Source organism: Petaurus breviceps, unplaced genomic scaffold (genome assembly GCF_028583685.1).
Source record: "Petaurus breviceps papuanus isolate PSGF00001 unplaced genomic scaffold, PetGlider_PUasm1.0 37, whole genome shotgun sequence".
Taxonomy (NCBI): Eukaryota; Metazoa; Chordata; class Mammalia; order Diprotodontia; family Petauridae; genus Petaurus; species Petaurus breviceps.
Window position 1 is genome coordinate 80,922,487 of NW_027186296.1, and position 22,424 is coordinate 80,944,910.

Below are 22,424 nucleotides of genomic sequence, written 5' to 3' on the forward strand. Positions count from 1 at the left end.
ATATTTTCTCCCATACCCCTTTCGACTTTTCCAGTGGATCTCTATGCCCCAGTGCCTGTATATCTTATTTACCAATTACATGTAAAATAGTATTAATAATAGTATATATATATTTAGATACATATATATATATATTTGAGTATTTTATTTTAAAATTTTGAATTCCAGATTCATTCCCCTCCTCCCTTGTCACCCACACTTACTGGGAAGATAAGCAGTTCAGTATAGGTTGTACATGTGTGGCTAATGCAAAACAATAACATAATATTTACAATAACATATTATAAAAGACTGACTATATTTCCCTCCCTCATATCCCACCTCCCACTTGTTCTATTCTCTACTTTGATCCCGTCCCTTTTCAAAAGTGTGTGCTTCCAACTTCCCTCCCCCCCCAGCCTGCCCTCATTTCCATCATTGCCCCTCTCATCCCCTTCCCCCCCCTACTCTCCTAGAGGGTGAGATACCCTATTTAGTGTGTATTTCACTCCCTCCTCAAGCCAAATTCAATGGGAATAAGGTTGACCCATTCCCTTTTGCCTTCCTATTCTTCCCCTCCATTGTAACCATTTTCCCTTGCCTCTTCTATATGAGATAAGTTTACCCCATTCTGTCTCTCCCCATCTCCTTTCATTATATTCCTCTCTCACTTCTTAATTTCACCTTTTAAATCATCGCTTGCTGTTAAATTGGTCCTGTGCCCTCTATCTATGTATACCTGTAAACATATATACACACATTTACATATGTATTCATATGCCTATATACCCTCATATATAGACATATACATATGTATGTGTGTGTGTGTATATATATATATATATATATATATATATATATATATATTTCTATTCCCTTCAACTACTGAGAAAAGTTTCATCAGTTACAATTATTGTTTTTCCATGTAGGAATGTTAATAGCTCAACTTTGATAAGTTCCTTATGATTTCTTTTCCCTGTTTACCTTCTCATGCTTCTCTTGCTTCTTGTATCTGAATGCCACATTTTCTATTCAACTCTGGTTTTTTCATCAAGAATGCTTGAAAGTCCTCTATTCCACTGAATGACCATATTTTCCCCTGAAACATGATACTCAGTTTTGCTGGGTAGGTGACTCTTGGTTTTAATCCCAGCTCTTTTGACCTCCGGAATATCATATTCCAAGCCCTTTGATCCCTCAGTGTGGAAGCTGCCAGATCCTGGGTTATCCTGATTGTGTTTCCACAATATTCAAATTGTTTCTTCCTGGCTGCTTGTAATATTTTCTCCTTTATCTGGGAATTTTGGAACCTGGCTATAATATTCCTAGGAGTTTTCTTTTTGGGATCTTTTTCGGGGGGTGATTGGTGGATTCTGTTTTGCCCTCTGGTTCTAAAACATCAGGGCAGTTTTCTTTGAGAACTTCCTGGAGGATGATTTCTAGGTTCTTACTTTGATCATAGCTTTCAGGTAGTCCAATAATTTTTAATTATCTCTCCTGGATGTATTTTCCAGGTCAGTGGTTTTTCCCATGAGATATTTTACATTGCCTTCTATTCTTTCATTTGTTTGAATCTGTTTAACAGCATCTTGACTTCTCATAAAGTCATTATCTTCCATTTGCTCCAATCTAATTCTGAAGCACTGATTCTCTTCAATGAGCTTTTGAGATTCTTTTTCCATCTGGCAAATTTGGCTTTTTAAGGCATTCTTCTCCTCGTTGCCTTTTTGAGCCTCTTTTGCCATTCGAGTTAGTCTGTATTTTAAGGTATGATTTTCCTCAGGCTGTTGACTCTCATTTCGTAATTTTCTTGCATTGTTCTCATTTCTCTTGCCAATTTTTCCTCCACTTTTGTTATCTGCTTCTTAAGGTCCTCTGTGGCCTTAATCAGCTCATATTTTCCTTTGAAGCTTTTGGTGCAGGAGTTCTGACTTCACTGTCTTCCTCCTGTTCCATGCTTTACTCCTTTTTGTCCCCAAAATAGGAGTCTAATGTTGGAATCTCCTGTCTTCTTTGTTTCCTTTGCCTGGTCATGTCGCCCCTCAGTCACTTGACCCCTGGGCTTTTTGCCACAGTTGAACTCTGCCACCAGACAGGGGAGCTTTTGTCCCAAACTCTGGGGTTTTCTCAGCTGCCGGAGGTATTAGATGGGTGCCCTCTCTGAGGTCTCCACATGCTCTGGCAAGCTGGAAACACACCCCAGGACCTCCATCCTAGACTTCAGTACATATCCAAGCAGGTTAAAGCATGAGTGATTACCCCTCAGATTGGTGCTTGGTCCCCCTACACTCTGCAGGCCAGGAGCTGAAGCTGCCATGTGGCACTGGCTGGCTGTGCCAGCATCTCAGAGGCTTCTCGCCCTGGGGGCAAAAGCCACACACTCCCACTTACTGGGTTCCAAATCCAGACTGCACTGACCTCTCACTTTGTCCTTCACATCTATGTGTTGATAAATCTGGAAACAGCCACAGCTGCTGCTGATCTGGAGTCCCTTGGGCCAGTGGCTGGTCAGGCTCACCCTGGGGCTAAAGCCTTGGTGTGGGGCTGGGCTCGGCTCCCAGAGCGCTGCGCTGGCCTATTCCTGCCAGCCTGTCAGGCTGTCCTCAGCAGGAGGTTAACTTCTCTGTGTCATTTTGTGGGTTCTGCAGCTCCAAAGTTTGTTTACAGTCCCCTTTTTACATGGATTGGGGAAGGTGGAAGTTGGAGCAAAGGGGAGGTCCTGCTTCTACTCCGCTATCTTGACCTCCCATGGGTGTTCTTTCTAGATCTCCTTAGTTACTAGGCCTGTTTCTCTCCTCCTCATGGGATCATGCATACACTTACTTAATCACATGTTGTATCCCTACCACAGTTAGTAACCTTCATAAGGGCAAGGACTGTGTTTCATTTTGTGTTATATCCCTAGTGCATAATATGGTGCAAATAGAAGGTATTCAGTTCATATTAATTGATTCAGATTAGATTGGATGGGACACATATGTATTCAGAGGATGATGAGTTTTGCATATCAAGGAATAGCAGGAGTTAAAGGTAGACATTCAGGCCTCTAGATTTCCAAATGGCCAATTTTCAGAGGACCTTGTATACCACAAAGGCTAAAGAATTTGATCTTTAGCCTGTAAAATATAAGAAGGCTTTAGAGATTTTTGATCAGAGAAAAGAAGGCAGTGTGGTATGGTGGATAGAGCACCAACTCAACTTTTGGAGGACCTGAGTTCAAGTCCTAGCTCTGAGGCTTACAATCATTGTGATAGTTGGGCAAGTCATAATCACTCTAGGACTCAGTTTCCCCATCTGTACAGTGAGATTATTAAATTAGATGACTTCTGAAATTCCTTCTGATTTTAAATCTGATTTTATGACATTATCAAAATGGTTTTCTGGATTGCCTTAGAAACCTTTCATGTTCCTAAATAAGTAAACAAATTAAAAGATTGCTTTGGACACTTTCTTCCTTAATTATTAAACAATCTGGATAAATATTCCCTTTGTAGGAAACTCTGTGTGTATGTTCATGTGTGTGTGTATGTGGGGGGGGGAGAACACCTGTACTACTTACACTAAGCTCAACTTGTTATTTAGAAGATCCCCTCAGTTTTATATAATTTCCAAAGGAGATAATCAGCTAATGGATTAGACTGAATGGAATCTGGAATTGTTAAGCTGTAAAACCTTCCAAGAAAATAAAGTTTGTTTTACTTCCCTGTGTAGAAAAAATAGAAATCTCTTTATGTGCTGCTGCTGCTGCTGACTGGTGCCTTCTATTACTGTGCATGGGGTTCTCAATGCTTTTGTTTGTTTGTAGTTAGAAGGAGGTGGTATTAGGGTCTCCAGGTTTTGAATCACTCACATATAATTACTTGAGCTTGTGTAGGATAATAATGGAAACGGAGCAGAAAAATCAGCCATTTAGGACTGGGATGGAAATAGCTCCCATTTGGAGGCCTTAAGGGGGCCCAGAAAGTGAGGGGAGGGGAGGGAGAAAGACATTTGCCATGAACTTAACTTTACCTTCACACACACCTGCCTCTTCTCTCTGTTGGGAAGAAGAGCACAAATCTGCTTGGCTGATTTTGTGTCTTTAGTACAGAAAGGTCAATGAGTTGAAGAAAAATGAAGGTGTCTTTTCTCAGGGGAAGTGTGAAAGTAAGTTCTGTATCACTCTGTTGAGTAAACAGCACATTAAGTGGAGGACTTTTGGAGTGGTGTTATCTGTTGGGAATCTGTGTGGTACAGTGGAAAGAAGGATGAACTTAGAGAGTTGTGGGATATAAATTCACGTCCCAGTTCTCCCACATACAACCCGTGTAACCTTGAGTAAATCACTTAATCTCTCTGGGCCTCACTTTCCTCATATGTAAACTGAAAGGAGTAGTCTAGATGACCCCCTAAGGCCCCTTCCAGCTCTAGATCTAAAACCCTATGTGATATTGCTTTTCAGGGGGAAACAAACAAAAAAAGACCTCCTTGCTGTGCTGCATGCCTGGGCATTCCTGCTTTAACTGTCATGGCTTATAGTCACCACTCTGCCCATTTGCAAAATAATGCCCTTTCCTGTGAATAGCTAGATGGAACTTGAATCATCATGTGGCCCTTCAAAGCTATAATGGCTATTAGTTTTAATTTGAATTGTCCAAATAGAAACTAGTCCTTCTGGTTTTCAAAATAAAAAAAAAAACAACAACAGTATTTTCAGAACCTCTAAACCTCTAATGTAGGGTTTCTTAACCTGAGTTTTTTGAACTCTTTAAAAATATTTAGATAACTGTATTTCAATATTACTGATTTCCTTTGTAATCCTGTTTAATTTTATGCATTTATAAACATTATTCTGAGAAAAGGGAGAAAATAAGCTTGTCTGTGATAAAAAAGTACCCTTGCTCATAGGATTTATGACTGTTTGTTTTTAGCTCAAATCAGAGATAATTTGACATTTGAATTGCCATTCTGTTCTCTTTCAAAATATGTTGATATGGTAATTGTCCCTAAATTCTCCAAACTTGGGTAGAGACCTTATACTACTATTCAAACATAGGCATGCCTCTCTTCTCATGTACAAATTGTTATATGCAGTAATTACAAAATTAACAGTTGAGTGTCAAAAAATATGTGCAGCAGAATAAACTAACAAATAATTTTCTTTGTATCTGTACCTCAATTCCAGAGCCTATATAATGCATTTAAGTATTGCTGTAAATTATAATGACAAACCTTTCCATTAAAATTTTAGTTAACTTTACCTGTGTGGTTTAAAATACCTTCTTAGACTTATGGAATGCAAACAGTGTCTTCTGATGGAGTTAACCCCTCTAGGTAATGAGATTATTCATCATGTAAAGAGAGATTAATTAATTTGTTCATTGGTCCTTCCTTGCTGTGGACATTTTTTTAAGTGATATCTGTATGTATGAATGTAGGAGAAAAAAATACCACCCATCTTTCCAGCTCTGCACACACATTCAAATTGTAGCAGTTCTTAGATTTAGATAATAACTAAGTTACCTCCAGAAGAAAATAGCAGTTTATAATTTAAAAGTTGGAGGAGCTTGAGCTAGGTTAATATGACATGTTCTTCCCTATAAATTGAAAGCATAGGTGTATATACATATATGTATATGTATATACATGTGTATATATGTATGTGCATGTGTGTATATATATATATATGTATGTATACACACACGTGAAACCAAAACAGTAGACCCACAACTCAGCCTGTTTATGAACACCTGCATTTAGATAAATAGATATTGGAACTAAGTGCTGTTGTAGGCAAGCAAGCTTCCATCAAGTTTTACCTTTGTATTTTGAAAGCATTACTGTGAAAAACACAATATAGCCCCGTGGAGAACAGTTGCACGCTGATGAAGAATGGCTACAGATAGGTCCTAATCGACAAGAGGATCGGGGGCTGTTTGTTTAGCCACGATGAACTGTCAGTGTCTTCTTTCAATGAATACTCCTGGAGGTGGAGATGAAAATATCTCTTGACCCTTCATGTGCCTGTGTTCATCCAAAAATGGCCATATGGACTTTGAAATAATGATTCCCAGAAATGCCTACTGCTGAGATCTGGACATATATGGGAAAATTCCAAGTATCTCCACACTTCAAGAGAAAACCTGGATAACAGATTTCACCTACTATCCCAAACCAGGATAATTTCGTGAATGCAGCTTTTTTATGGTTTTATGAGGTAGTGGCAATATGAGGTAGCATTTTCTTCAAGTGGTTCAAAGAGTTGTTTTGAAGTGTTTTTTCGTTGTTTATTTTGCTTTGGTAAAAAGTGTAATACCACAGAATTTTACAGCAGGATGGGCCCTTAGAAATTATTTAGTCCAACTTCCTAACCAGTTCAGGAATGTTTTTTTGTAACATCCCTGGCAAATCAGTCAACTTTTTTTTTTAAATATTCCGAGTAATAGAGAGCTTATTACTAACTCAAGGTGACCAGTCCTATTTTAAGAGCATTCTTTGAACAGAAATTTGCATGCTTATGAATTCTGCCCATTTGCTCTAGTTCTACATTCAGCTATTAGAAGACCTAGATCATCTTCCATCCTCCTGGCTTAAGATTACCAGCTTGTTCAGCCTTCTTTCATAGTCTGTGTTTCTGTTTCCTTTTGCTGGTTTCCCCCTTCTAAAGTGCTGTTTATTTTGTCAATACCCTCTTGAAAGGTTTTGTCTGGAATTGAACACAAAATTATAGAATTTTGGAGCTAGAAGGGATTTTCTCTGCCTTCAGGTCAATGACCACCTAAACTATTCAAGATGTAGTTTTCTATTGATGTATTTGAAGATTTTAAAGGGTGAACACATTTACAGCCTCTCTCAATCACCCATTGTAAGTTTAGCTCATCTTTAATCTTTCATCTTGACAGTCATACCCATCATTATGTTCAACTACAGCCTCTTTTGCTTTAATTAAAACCATTTCCTCTTTCTTTGTCTTCCACAGATAGTAAGAACAACTACTTAGTGTCCTCATCTTACACTTAAGAACCTTAATTAATTCACTTCTATATCTTACTCTTTCCCGGGACAAATGACACAAATTCAAATAATTCTTTGTAGCAGGACCTGTTTTTTCTCTCTTTCCTCATCATTGCCAGTTTTCCCATATTCCATAAAAGTAAGTCCACTTCTTTAATTCACGCTATTATAGAAGAATAGCTTGTTTAACTTTGTATGCCATACTCTCTGTAGCCCTCCCCAATACCGAAGTGGCTTAATCTTTTCACAATAGCATCATTTCTGGCTTATTGTTAACTTGTAGTTGACTATGACCCTAATCCCTCTTTTGGTTTACATTAATGGCTAATCCATTTTCCTTTATCCTGTATCTGTATGCTCGGTGGTTTTATTTTATTTTATTTATCAGTATGTGGACCACCTTACTGGATTTCATTGCCATTTCATTCATTGACTGTCTTGCCAATCCAGGGAGGTCATTTCAAATTTTATTTCTGTCTCTGGAGTATTGGCAAATCCCTCTTATCTAGTTCTGCTTGTAGATTTGATGAACATATTCTCAATTCCTTCATTCAAGTTAAGAAAAATATTGAATAGAGCAGCTCCTAAAATGGATCCTAGTGTGACACCATTCAATATATCTTGTTGTCTTGAAAAATGAAGAATTGATAAATACTGCTCATCAGAATTTTAATATAACAAGTCTTATAGAATCTTTACTCATCAGTGTCAAATCAAGACAATTTAGGGACTTAGCTGTTTATCAATTGCTTCTGACTCTTTGTGATGCCATTTGGAGTTTTCTTGTTAAAGACCCTGGAGTAGTTTGCCCTCTATAAATTATTTTACAAAAGAGGAAACCAAGGCAAATGGTGTTAAGTGACTTGCCCAGGGTCATATCATTAATATTTGAGGAGAGATTTGAACTCTGGAAGAGGAGTCTTCATGACTCCAGGCTTAGTACTCTATCTTCTGTGCCATCTAGGTACCCCAGGCACTCAGACATGGGAGTTTGATTTTCAAGTGAGTTTTTCTTTTCCCAGAGATTTTCTTCAAGGATGGCTTTATTTTAAACATTTCTTCCATCAGAGGTCAAGTTCTGCTTCCTCAACAAGGTCTGATGGATTTGTAAATATGTTCTCTAAATGTGAAGCCAAAATGTTGACCTGAGGAAGGACTGAGAATAAGGCTTGGAAGAGAGGAAAATATATACCAGAGTTACTTTTGGTAAATTACCACTTTATCCTCAAATACAGCATTTCTGATTTGGAAGGTGAAGGGGCAAATGCTACCTGGTCTTATGATCCTTATGGATGTAAATGACTAACTGTTGGCTATGGTATTCATTGAAACTTCCGGTTATCCTTTTTTTAATGATTTTTCAAAGAGTTGCAATCAAGTAATATATATGGAAGGAAAGGCACAAGAGTGGGACTTTATTGTTCATTTCTGAAATGAGAAATACATTTGCCCAGAAAAGGAATCAAATTTCCCCTGTCTCTCTCAGTTGGCTGGGATTACTTTCCAGTCCTCACAGTACAGGTACCTATTATGGAAAGGGCTGAAAAGTCCAATTCTTTAGAAATCAAGACAGAAAGAGATAATTTAGGAACAAATAAACTTTTATGGAAGGTTGTTTGCTCTCCATTTGCAGACACAGTCCTCAGCATGCTCAGAGCACAGGAGTGCTGTCTGTAGTACACTGGCTACTGTAGAAGAATGAATAACTGTTATTTTTATGTGATTTCAGAAAAAGGAATAAGGGGGAAAGGTGGTGATCTTGATGAAAAACAAAGACAAAGGGAAATGAACAGTTTGATCACATAGAAAAGAATTTGAGATGGAAGACTCTCATGTATAGAATACCAGTGATAATAGTGAATCAAGTTTGGGGAAATGCATTTGGAGCTTGAGAAGGGTCCTCTGAAAGGTCTGGTAATTGCTGTGGTTAAATGGGGCTAAAGTTAGGCACTTTAAAATAAGAAAATGAAGCTAGAAAGAAGGGCTGTTTAAACTTAGAATTGACTAGTCTCTCCCCTTTACACTAATGCACATTGCTTATTCTCCAAAGTATAGCAAACAAGTCACAGTGCTGGGCCAACAGTGTGTGCCACTGTATGTGTGGATGGCAACCTTAACATCCATTCTGAACAAATAGGAAATTGCTTTTTTTAAGGTTTCATCTGAAAGACTATACCCCTTTCCCATAGGGTACATTCTGCACTACTCAATTTATCTATGTCAGAAACGTGGAGGGTTGGATTGATTCTAGTGTAAATTGCTCCTCTGGTTTCAGTCTGGGTGCTTGGGACGTGATGCTTTGTCCACCAGCTACCTTCTCTGGTTTGGCATTTGAATTTTAATATGTTTCAATGTTTTCACTGATCAGACATAGTCCTTGCCTGAGCCAGGAAGTACATTTTTGATCAAATCTCACAATAATATGGGGAGATGGAAAAGATTAATGCCTGCTGATAATCCACACTGCCAGAGCACAGAATGTAGAAAGGAATTTAATAATCTGAGAAATGATGACAGAACCACATGGCTTGATTTTCAGTTGTTTCCTCCATGTGTTTGTTTCCAACCCAGGGTGAGTTTCGATGAGGGGAGCTCCTGGGACAAGTATGGTTTTACTTCGGCTCCACTCTTCGTGGATGGGTCTCTGGTGGATCCAGGTGTGGAGACACAGATAATGACGTGAGTACTGCTGGTGGTGCAGTAGAAACCCAGAAAACCCCGAGTTAAACCCCACTCTGGTCACTGACTTGCTCTATGACCTTAGGTCTCGACATTTTTTCAGACCTCAATCCCACATCTATGAAATGGGGGAATAACAAAATGGGAATTTTAACAGATGTTATGTTTGCCTCATGGGGCTGTGGTAAGAATCAAAGGAAAGCATTTTGAGAAAATTAATGAGGAAATTAAATGCCAGGCATTGTGGTAAACTCCCAGCTCATTCCAGTTCAACAGAACATGAAACTTAACTGAATTTTTTTTCTTATTGTTATAAGAAATACATGAAGAAAGGTGAAATCAAGACTTTTTAAAAGCTCTTTTTATATCATAAGGTCTATTGAATTAGTCTAACCTCCTATCCTTCTATATTTCCATCTGATAAAAGTCACACAATAATAAATTTAAAGCTGAAGCAAATATCAGAGGTCATTGAGTGTGACCTTCTCATTTTCCAGATAGGGAATCACCTAAGAAGAATTAAATGACTTGCCCAGAGTCACATAGGTAGAGTCTGAGGCAGGATTTGAATTCAAATCCTCTTGAGACCAAGCCAAGTACTCTGGCCTATGAAATAATGAGGTGTCATCTTATTTTTCAGAGATTCATTTATTTCTAGTGGAATTCAGTATAATTTAGGGAGGTGCATTGGATTTAGAGGATCAAAGGATCCATGTTAGAATCCTTGTTTTGTGACTTGCTGCCTGTGTAGTCTTGGGGAAGGTACTTATACTCTCTGGGTCTCAGTTTCCTCATCCATAAAATATAGGAACTGGGGAGGACAGTTGAACTAAATGACCCTCATTGTTCCTTCCAGCTTTACATATATGACTTGGTGTTAAATATTTTGCTGTATATTTAAATTCTTTAGAGGTTGTCCACCTGTGGTGGAGGAAAAAATCCTATGCTATAGTTGATAGCTTTTAGGTAACCAGATTATCTAATTAACCAGGTGGGATGACAGGTGTCTGTGGCATCATGAAGAAGGAAGACTATATACAGAGTGTCCCAAAAGACTTTGTGCAATTTTAAGCTATTAACACATAGTAGTTATGGTTTTTGGTTTCAGATGCTAAAGCTTAAAATTATACTAAGACTTTTGGGACACCCCATATCACCTTCTAAAAACTAATGTGCATTGAAAAGAGAGATAAAAGGCAAAACAAGAAATGACTAGAAGTTGAATTTCTTCAGATAACCTTTCTTCAGATAGCAATTAAGGGCAGGATATTAGATGGAATCAGCTAATAGTAGAATAAACTTGGACAATTAGGGTCTGATATTGAAGAAATCAAGACTGAAAGGTTGGGAATGGTTGCTACTAAATGCCTATCTTAGGAGCCCCCATAAAAAAGACTTGACATGGCAGATATGTAGTTTATCATGGCATTTAATAGAAAGAATTAGCAAGATAACTGAAAACTGAGGACTTCAGTTTTAGCCAGCACAGAGAGCAGAGGGGATATTCTAATGACCTTCAGAGAATGTACTATGGTTATGATTCTTCCAGTGCCAAGCAAAAATTATTACATGAAGCCTGCAGAGTTTGGCTTTTTTTTCCTGTAAGGACAGGTAGAAGATGTGAAAGAAACTTTGCTGTTCTCCAGCTTATTGGTGTGAAGTATTATTGGAAAGAATGGAAGATGTGCTTTGAGTTAAATAGGGAAAAAAGTCAGAAGGCAATCTTAACCTATTTCAGGAGGTTGGCAAGTGAAAGAACTTGCCAAAAAGATAGAATTAAAAAAAACAACAAAAAACCAAAACCATGAAACCACTGGGACTGGGGAATGGTTTTAAGGAGAGGGTGGATCTAGCCCCTCTGAGGAATTTCCATCTTCTCATATTCCTTCCATATAATAATAATAATGAAGATCCTTCCAGGAGGGAAGATATCTAACAAGTGTTCTTCACAGGAAGAAGAGATGAGTCATGGGGGTTTGGCAGCTCCATGCTGAGGGCCAGTTCTGTGTAAAATTGAAATGTAATGAAGAGCCTCACAAGACTTGTTAAACCTTACAACAAGTGTGGATGTCAGTAGGGAGCATCTTTAAGTATTATAAATTCTTAGCTAAGAAACTGAAATGGGTTTTCATAACTATTCCTGTTTGAAAGTAGATTTAGAAGAAAAAATTAGCTATGGAAAGTAACCTCTTGGGAAGATGGCGTTAGGAAATGGGATTTTAATTTTTGTATAAGGCTTAAGATATTGGAATAACAGGCTCTGGTCCAGGGATGGAGTGCATCAGAGTACAATGTTTACAAGTGCCGGGAACAGAGATGTGATGTAGGGCAGATGAGCTGCCTTTGGTATCAGAGGACTTGGGTTTGAATCTCAGCTCTGTTACTTCTTACTTGTGTATCCTTAGGGAGTTCACTTTTAACTCTTTGGGCTTCAGTCCTCTCACCTGTAAAATGAGGACATTCAATAAGACTATTTTTAGCTACAAATTCAATGGATGTTTTTCTTACACTGAAGATACATTGAAGAACACTTTGTATTGATAGTGGATGGGGAGAGAGAGAAAAAAAAAACTGTTCACATACATTTTTTTTGCTAAACCCAGTAGCACTGAATTATGTTTGATGTATGATGTATTTGGATTATGTATGGAAGAAAAGCAGAGGAAACGCCTAGTAATTCAGAAGAAATGTTATCCACAGAGAGGAAAAATAGTAATATTCATTCAAATAAATGCAATAAAGATGAATAATTAAGGGAACTAAATATCTTAATAAAAGGAGGTAAACTTGACCTTTGGGTAAAATTGAGACTTGACTCTACTTGACTCATGGGTAAAACATAGCAACGTAACCTTATACCTTATTCACAAAGGAACATATTAGGTAGAGTGGACACTGGATTCTCATCATGCCACACATTCTTGACTGAGCAAATCCTTGAAAGACAGGGAGGAAAAATATTTGATTTGAGATAATGAAAGCAAGAAACATGGCAATATTGTGGTTACTATATACTAAAGACAACCCAGTCAGAAGCAGGGGGAGCATTATGAGGTCTAGAAATAGTTCACAAATCCCACATGGAGGCTTGTTATGGAAGAGGAATTGGACTATAGACACATCTGGTTGAGTTTGATCTTGACTAAAAAGAGATCATTTAATAAATTGTTGACTTGCTTTGGTGATAATCTTATCTTTCAAAAGACAGAGGAGGCAGTGGAAGGAACTATTCCAATGGAACGATAAGAAGGAATTAATTCCTAAAGTAGATAAGAGGGAAACTTTATAGGGTATGCATTATGCAATTATTTTAAAACAACAAAAAGAGAAAAGTCAGGCAACATAGGATTCACACACTAAATTTCAGGAAAATAGATTTGTGTTCAGAGAAGGGAGAGGTAAGTTCTCATAGCCTAAGCCTCTGTGAGGGATTCAGCCCAAGAACAGGATGCTCTCAAACATCAGATTCTTGCAATACAAACCAAAACAATTCCAATGAGGAAGAAAAGGGGAGTCAATCTAAAGAGACCAATGTAGACTTTTCCCTTCAACTCAACAAATAATTATTAAATTCTCACTCTGCTGGGTACTGGGAATATAAAGAAACAAGTAGCATTGTCCTTGCTTTTAAGAATACATCTCAGGTTTAGTGAGTGAAGTGTCCTGTACATGCATAAGTATGACACAAAGTAAAATCTCAAAGAATAGTCAGTCAAAGTGCTGCAACGTTTAGGCAAAAATGGCCTATTGGATATCACGGCAGACTTCCTAGAGGAGATAATATCTAAGGTGGGCTTTGATGGAAGTGAAGGATGGAAACAAATGCAGGAATCTAATCCAAGGCTGGAGGTCATCATGGGTAAAGGTATGGAGACAGGAGAGGGGCAGAATAAGAACAAGGGAATGAGAATAGTCCAATTTGACTGGGAGCATTGAATGTATAGAGTGGAATAGTATGGTGGTCAGACTAAAAAATTAAGCTGGAGCCAAACTTTGGCAGAAGGGGAATGTAAGGGTTGGTCATTTCAATATTGTGTATGGTAATGGGGAGTCATTGAAGCTGTGTGAGTAAATATACGAAGAAGATTACCCAGGCAGTGGTGTGTAGACCAGAGAAGAGTCAAGAGTAGAGAGTGAACCAGAAAATTCCAGCTCCTTAAAAGTGGCAGTGACTTACTAGCATGCCTTAGTGAATGAAGGTAGGCAAGATGGATATTATCAAAAAGGACTAACTTATAGTAATAGTGGTTTTGTGATGTAGTGGCCTTGCTCCATCCTCAAAAGGGGTGAGCTTTTGACCTCAAAATGGCAAATTTCTTCCCTGTTGTATACATATTACATGTAATTCATAGAGTGTAGGCCACGAAGTCGATAGACATGGGTTCAGATCCTACCTCTGACACTAACTCTGTGACCATAAGCAATTGATCCAGTTTCTGAGATTTGGTTTCCTTATAAATATAATGAAGATAAATAAATTGCAAAGCCAAAATGAGATAATCTGTGCAAAGTATTTTGCAAACTTTGAAATACCCTAAAAACATCAGTTATTATTCTTGTCATGGTGGTCATATTTGTCCAGAATCTTCTGCTTTCTTATAATTTTTAATAAAGGTCCAAATCTCTCAGCAACAATTTTCAAATCCCATGCTTTTTCAGTAACATGGACCCTGCTACTGGAATCACTGTTCTAAAACTGTTTCCCAACATTCATTAAGGGATCAAGTTACAGAAAGAAATCCCTTATCACCAGGGCAAAACAGCCTTATAACTTTCTGACTCCTTATCCAACTCATAATTCCTCTTCCCCAAAGCCATTTCTTATGAGATTAATATACTAATAACATACTAATAAACATAATAACTTACAAAGATGGGTAGGATGAATGAATTAATGAATGAATGAAACAAAATTATTAAGCTCTTTCTTTGTTCCAAGAACCATGTTAAGCATTGGGGATTTAAATAAAATGACTTCCCAATGAGTTCACATTCTAATGGAAGAGACAATGCATAGGGGATATGAACACATCAGTGGATGGAAGGCCCAGGTGTAGTCCTAAGCATGCAGCTGCAGCACTGTTGGCCAGGCCCAGGGGTTCTAAGGGTGCTTTGGTGGTTCAGATGGCAATGCCTGGTTGTCTGGAGGGCAAATTGTAAGGTCCTTTCTCCTTCCTGGATGCCTGCTGACTGCCCTCCTCTCCATTGCCTCATCAAAAGAGGTTATGCACTTTACTTTGCACGTTTCTTTGTCTCATCCTAACTTGAGGGGCTGCTTTTAATATTCAGGCCAGAGTGAAGTTGTTTGAGGTCAATATTCCCTTGGTTTTATGCCACTTCCTAGCAGATCAGGATTATGCTGATCTGAGCCTTCCTGCCATCTCACAGACCCAATTTGGCATGCATCGCTATGTATTCAGCTTTATCTGAGCTGATTTTATGTTTCTCCTGGGCATCCCTTTGAACAATACCATAGATACACTAATCCTTGCATGACCTGGAATTCCCTGGCAAATTTCAGGCAATAGTTTAAGTTCTGTGTTAGCCTTATCTCAAACGTTAATCATTTCTTTTCAGCCTAAGATACGGTGCAGTAGCAGGGTGGCAATGAGAGGTCATATTGTGGTTCAAACCATTTACCCAAGGGATGAGTTAACACGCCTGTTTACCTTATTCTCCCACTGAGATTTGTAATAAGCTTGGCGCACAGCAACTAGGTCTCTTCCACCTTAGTCTGAAACCTATTTTAATGTTATTAAGTGGAACCTCATGATATCATTATGAGGGAGCCTGGGAAGACAGAGGCAGTTTTGAGTTCTGTGTGCTCTTTCTGTGCTTTGATGCCGTTTATTCCTGGCATTATTTAGGAAAACTTAAAAATGTTTTCATTTAGATGAGCAGATGCCCCATTCTAACCACCCTAGAGGGTCTTCCTGGAATAAGGGTACAAAAGCACCATTAGATAATGTTGTACATCACAAAGAGCCCAGCGCCATCCATCACAGCTACAATGAGGTCTGGGCCCAGCATCTAGAGTCCCTGGTGATGCTTTCTGTCCCAGCTCCAGAGCTGCTACTGGATTGGAGGCTATGTTAATCCAGAGGGCTGAATAATAATTCCCCAAATCAACAGGAAGGAGAGGTTGGAGGCCCAAAGGGCCAATGAGGACAACAGATTTAACTCAGGATAAATGAGAGAAAACTACATCTCCTTGGAGGTGGGGGTAGTGATAAGTATGAGCAATGGTGGCCCTCAGTAACATGGTGGAAGAGTAGATTATTCATGTTTTTTCTGTTTCCTTTTACCTCCTTTTCCTATCTCCATGTAGAAATGTTAGAAGGGAACTAAATGATCTGGTTAACTTATTCATGCTAAAGGACTGATGACTTGTACAATCCCTTTAGAGAGGGATTCAAAGATTTTCAAAGAGGAGGCTCAGAGAAGGTACATGAATAAATGACCCTTGGGCCCTATCACTTTGTCAGGAGGGACCTTTGCTTACATGCCTTGATTGGAAAACATATTTACCATATCTTACGTATAACATACAATCAAATGTTGACTTTACTAAGATTTTAGCATTTACTATGTGCCAAGCACTGTACTAGGCACTATGCAAATATGATCTCATTTAATCCTTACAAACACCCTGTTTAGGCTAGAGAAGAGGGGGATGGAATCATGGAGAGGGACATAACATTATTCAGATATTGGAGAGAATATTGCTGTCATGGAGGAAGACAGTTTAAATTTTTTTCTGCCAGGACAGAATGAGGAGTAGAATAGTAGAGGTACAGACTTTGGCTTGATATAAGGAATACTTCCAACCAATTAGAACTATTCCAAGTAGAATATGTTTCTTTTAAAAACACACACACACACACAAACCATACATAAACATATATATTAAAAGCTTAACCAATATGAATATTCCAATATTAAAAAAATACCTCACTGGACTAGGACTATTTCACCCTGGAACAGTAACTTAGCCTCTCTCTGACTCAGTTTCTTCATCTGTAAAATGCGAATACTAATAATAGCACCTGCCTAACAGAGTTTGTGGTGAGGATCGAATGAGATTAACATAGATCAAGCACTTTGCAAAACTTAAAGCCCAATTTTAAAACTTAAAACATTCTTATAATTAATAATAATAATAATAAGCTGGAAACTTCTATTATGTACAGCTTAGATTTTTATGTTTATTTCAAATTTATCCCATCAGTAATAGTATTTCTCTATTCATCTTTTTTTTGAAAACATTTTTCCTTTGCATTCTTTTTTTAAAATTATTTTTATTTTTCAACATTCATTTCCACAAGATTTTGAGTTCCAAATTTTCTCCCCATCTCTTTCCTGTACCCTACCCTGAAATGACATGCATTCTGATTAACCCTTACCACAGTTTGCCCTTCCTTCTGTCATAACCCCATCTTCTTTCCCCTTACTTTCTTGTAGGGCAAGATAGATTTCTATACTCCATTGCCTGTATACCTTATTTCCCAGTTGCATGTAAAAACCTTTTTTTGAACATTTGTTTTTTAAAACTTTGAGTTACAAATTCTCTCCCTTCTTCCCTCCCTACTTAGCCTCATTGAGAAGGAAAGAATTCGATATAGGTTATACATGTGTAGTTATGTAAAACACTTCCATAATAGTCATGTTGTGAAAGACTATATTTCCCTCCATCCTATCCCTCTGCACATTTAATTCTATTTTCTCCTTTGAGAAAATGAGAGTCTTTTTTAAAAAGTTTTTGCTTCTGACTACCCCCTCCCTCAAACTACTTTCCCTTCTATCACCCCCCCCCCCACATCTTATCCCCTTCCCCATTACTTTCCTGTAAGGTAAGATACCCAACTGTGTAGGTATGTTATTCCCTCCTTAAGTCAAATCTGATGAGAGTAAGGTTCACTCATTCCCTCTTACCCCACCCCTTCCACTCCATTGTGAAACCTTTTTGTTGCCTCTTTTATGTGAGACAATTTGTCCCATTCTTTCTCTCCCTTTCTCCTTCTCCCAATATATTCCTCTCTCACCCCTTAATTTTATTTTTAAGATATTATCCCTTCATATTCAACTCACCCTGTGCCCTTTATCTATTAACCTATCCCCACCCCAACTACCCTAATACTGAGAAAGGTCTCATGATTTACAAATATCATCTTTCCATGTAGCAATGTAAACAATTAAGCTTTAATAAGTCTTTTATGATGTCTCTTTCCTGTTTACCTTTTCATGCTTCTCTTGCTTCTTGTATTTGAAAGTCAAAATTTCTATTCAGCTCTGGGCTTTCCATCAGGAATACTTGAAAGTCCTCTATTTCATTGAATATCCATTTTTTCCCTCTGAAGTATTATAATCAGTTTTGCTAGGTAAGTGATTCTTGGTTTTAATACTAGCTCCTCTGACCTCTGGAATACCATATTCCAAGCCCTTCAATCCCTTAAAGTAGAAGCTGCTAGATCTTGTGTTGTCCTGATTGTAATTCCACAATACTTGGATTGTTTCTTTCTGGCTGCTTGCAATATTTTCTCTGTGACGTGGGAACTCTGGAATTTGGCCAGAATATTCCTAGGAGTTTTCCTTTGGGATCTCTTTCAAGAGGAGATTGGTGAATTCTTTCAATATCTATTTTTCCCTCTGGTTCTAGAATATCAGGGCAGTTTTCCCTGATAATTTCTTAAAAGATGATGCTAGGCTCTTTTTTTGATCATGGCTTTCAGGTAGTCCAATAATTTTAAAATTCTCTCTCCTGGATCTATTTTTTAGGTCAGTGGTTTTTCCAGTGAGATATTTCACATTGATTTCTATTTTTTTTTCATTCTTTTGATTCTGTTTTATAATTTCTTGATTCTCACAAATTCCTTAGTTTCCATTTACTCCTTTCTAATTTTGAAGGAATTATTTTCTTCAGTGAGCTTTTGAACCTCTTTTTCCATTTGGCCAGTTCTGCTTTTTAAGGTATTCTTCTCCTCATTGATTTTTGGACCTCTCTTGCCATTTGGGTAGTCTATATTGTAAGGTGTTATTTTCATCAGTATTTTTTTAGGTCTCCTCCAGCAAGTTGTTGACTCATTTTTCATGATTTTCTCTTTTTCTCTACTTCTCTTGTTTAATTTTCAAAATCCTTTCTGAGCTCTCCCAGGACCTGCGAACAATTCTTATTTTTCTTGGAGGCTTTTGATGTAGAAGCTTTGACCTTTTTTGTCTTCTTCTTTTTGTATGTTTTGATCTTCTTTGTCACCAAAGTAAGATTTTCTGGTCTGCCTTATTTTTTTTACACTATTTGCTCATCTTACCAGCCAAATACTTGACTTTCTAACTCTTTGTCAAGGTAGGACTCTGCTTTCAGTAGGGGTGGGAATGGGGGTGGGTGTACTGTCCCAGGCTTCAGGGGTTTTGTAAAGCTGTTTTCAGATATACTTCTAGGGGGCTGTACATTTTCAACTTTTCTGAGGTGGTATGTTCAAAGGAGAGGTGTTTACTCCTCTCCTGGCCTGTGCTCTAGTCTTTGAGTGACCCCATGCACTCTTTCCTGCTTTGGAACTGTGAAAAGAATTCCCTCTCCACTGCTGTCACAAATTTGACTATGCCAGTGCTCCTCATCAACTCAGGACTGTGGCCCAGATCCATGCAGGGCAAAGGAAGAGAATCCTGCCTCAGCACCAGCAAAGAAATCCCTGCAATGCCCTCTGATTAGCTGCTTGATCTCTCTACTATCTGTGGGCCCAGAGCTCCAGAAACAGCTGCTGCTGCTGCTGCAGCCACTACCACCTCTACTGCTCTGGGGCTGGGGCAGGATGAGGCTCCTCTTTCACCCAAGTCCCATAGAGGTTTCCCACTTACCTTCTATGCTGTCTTTGCCATTTATGGGTTGAGGAGTCTGGAAACTGACACAACTGCCAGTGATTCAGTTCCCTGATGCTTGATCTGGCTGTTTCTGTGCTGTTGTTACCCATGCCAGACTGTGCTCTGCTTCCAGCCCAGTGGGATAGACCCTTCCTATCAACCTCCCAGGCTGTCTTGGGCTGGAGATTTGTTTCACTCCAGCATTTTGTGGATTTTGCAGCTCTAGAATTTGTTTAGAGTATTTTTTTTACTGTTATTTGGAGGGTTTAGGGGAAGAGCACAAGTTCCCGCTTTTACTCTGCCATCTTGGCTCCACCCCTCTGTGTCCATTTTTAACCTATTTTTTCCATCTTCATATGTTAAAAAAAAACACTTCTAGACCGTCAAGCAAAGCCTAGATGATTTATACAGTATGTTTCAGTGGGGATTCTCCATCAGACATGGGTGGGACTGGAGGGCCCTTGAGGTCTTTTCTGGTTTATAGCTTATAATTTGGATAGCTATTGTTACTGTGACTCACAAAGGCCAGAACAGGGTATATGGGGAACAGGAGGTGGGTTATGGGTAGGGCTTTTGTTTTTTCCCTCAAGAGACATATTGAAGAAAATGGGATTGTAATTGGAAATTCTTCCAGCATGACATTGACTGGCTTCCTGTTTCTTAAGCAAAAATTCCCCAAATTCCTACTATTTGCAGAGGCCAAATGTCTCTGTGGCATACAGCTTCATCTTCTGAAACTCCAGCTGGAAGAGGGGGCCAACTTTTGAGGGAATGGGGAAACAGTCCCTGCCTCAGAGGCAAGATATTTGCTTACTCATCTTGCTATTTCTGCTGCCTTCCCTTCAAATGTTATTATCTCAACGTTTCAGTGATCTTGGCATGGAATATCCAGTGTTCCCCAATTTCCCCTTGTGTATTACTAATTCATGAGGAGATGCATAGATTCAGATTGCTTTCAGTGCTGAGGCAAGGACTTGCAGATTTAACAGCCTGGAGGGTCATTTATTCAGTAGTTTGGTTGAATGGACAGGTATTATTGGCTCACTTCATTATGTCCCTAAGGGCTGTTTGTCTCTTCCATAGGCATTTGAAAGATATCCATGATTCACTTAACTCTTAACCTCAGCCCAGATCAGACAGGAGGGCAATGTAGATAGAGCCTGTGTGGTATTAGGAGTTTAAAGAAAGGAGATACATTGATTATTAATAGCCAGCATTTACTTATCACTTACAGTTTGCAAAATGCTTTTAAAATATCCCATTTAATCTTTACAGCAAACCATGTTAGTATGATTATCCCCATTTTACAGGTTAGAACATTGTGGCTGAGAGTTTAGATGACTTTCACATGTCACATATCTAATAAATGTCTGAGACAAAATTTGAGCTCAGTTCTTCCTGACTCCAAGTCCAACACTCTATCCACTGTGCAACCCAGCTGCTCTATTAGGGAATAAATCAGTCAATTATTTTTAACATTTCTATTATGTACCATACAATGTATGACTAGGTGACAGCTAGGTGACACAATGGATAAAGTGCTGAGACTGGGGACAGAAAGACCTGAGTTCAAATCTGGCCTAGCTATATTTTCCTCAGTTCCTCCTCTATAAAATGAACTGGAGAAGGAAATGGCAAATGCAAGAAAATGGCAAAGCCAAGAAAACCTCAAATGGGCTCAGGAAGAGTTGGACTCTACTGTACTGACAACATATATACCAGACGTGGTTCTAAGTGCAGTAGATACAAAGTCTCTGCCCTCAATGAGCTGCCATTTTTATGGATGAGAAAATGTTTATATTTATGTTCATGGATATAAGACACATGCTCTTGGTGCGAAAGAGATTAGTATCTGGGAAGCCAAGAGAGACCTTCTGCCAAAGGTGATTCCAGCAGGCAGAGGTGAGGGGAGAATATTCTCAAGACATGGAGGATAGACAGTGATGTAGAGATGTGTAACATCATATGTGAAGAGCAAAGTAAATATTAGTATCACTGGACTATGGAGAGTATTGAGAAGAGTGATGTGGAAGTATAATATAATATATAATATAACATAACATAACATAACATAATATAATATATAATATAGTATATAATAAATATAGTATGTTAATAGATTGAAAAGGCAAGAAGGGGCCAAGTTGTGAAGAACTTAAAATACTAAACATGGGAAGTCATATTTGATAGTAGAAGTAAATGAGAGACACTGGAATTTCTTGAATGAGGGGAAGGAGGTGATATAGATCTTCACTTTAAGAAAATCCCTTTTCTGGCAGTGTGAAGGATGGATTTTTGAGTGGGAGAAACTTGATGGAGGGGAAACAATGAGCAGACCTCAAAATAGCGGTGGACTAGGTGAGAGTTGATGAGGAACTACACTAGGGTGGTGCTATGACAAGATTTGACAACGAATTGGATATGTGGAATGAGTGAGAGAAGTAAAGAAGGCACAGAGGTCATAGACTTAAGTAACTGGAAGGATGGTGGTGACTTTTAGTGATAACAGGAAGATTAAAAATAGGGGGTGGCTGGCTAGGGAAAGAATGAGTTCTCTTTTGGTCATGTTAAGCTTAATGTATCTATGGGAGGTCAAGTTCCATAAGTCTTATGGGCAATTTGTGATGTCTGCAGTTCAAGAGAGTTTGGAAGAGAAGCCAGGACTGGATATATAGATTAGGGAGTCATCTCTACAAGTCCAATAATTGAACCCATGAGAGCAAATGAAGTCACCAAGTGAGATAATGCAGAGAGAAAAGAGAGCAAGGCAGAGTTTTGGGCTGTATGCTCACTTAGTGTATGTGATGTGTGATGATGGAGCAAAGCAAACCGAAGAGTGGTCAGACATGAAGAAGGGGCAGGGAGAGAAGAAGGGAGGGAGGAAGGGAGGGAGGGAGGGAGAGAGAGAGAGAGAGAGA

General features: G+C 38.6%; 1 protein-coding gene across 1 annotated transcript in view; it reads left to right on the forward strand.

Annotated features, from left to right (window-relative positions):
* SORCS3 (sortilin related VPS10 domain containing receptor 3) overlaps window positions 1-22,424 on the forward strand; it is a 719,603-nt gene that overhangs the window by 616,933 nt on the left and 80,246 nt on the right. Inside the window, exon 14 of the mRNA XM_069098908.1 lies at window positions 9,544-9,651. Within this exon, the coding sequence (XP_068955009.1) occupies window positions 9,544-9,651 (108 nt within the window). The remainder of the gene's footprint in view (window positions 1-9,543; window positions 9,652-22,424) is intronic.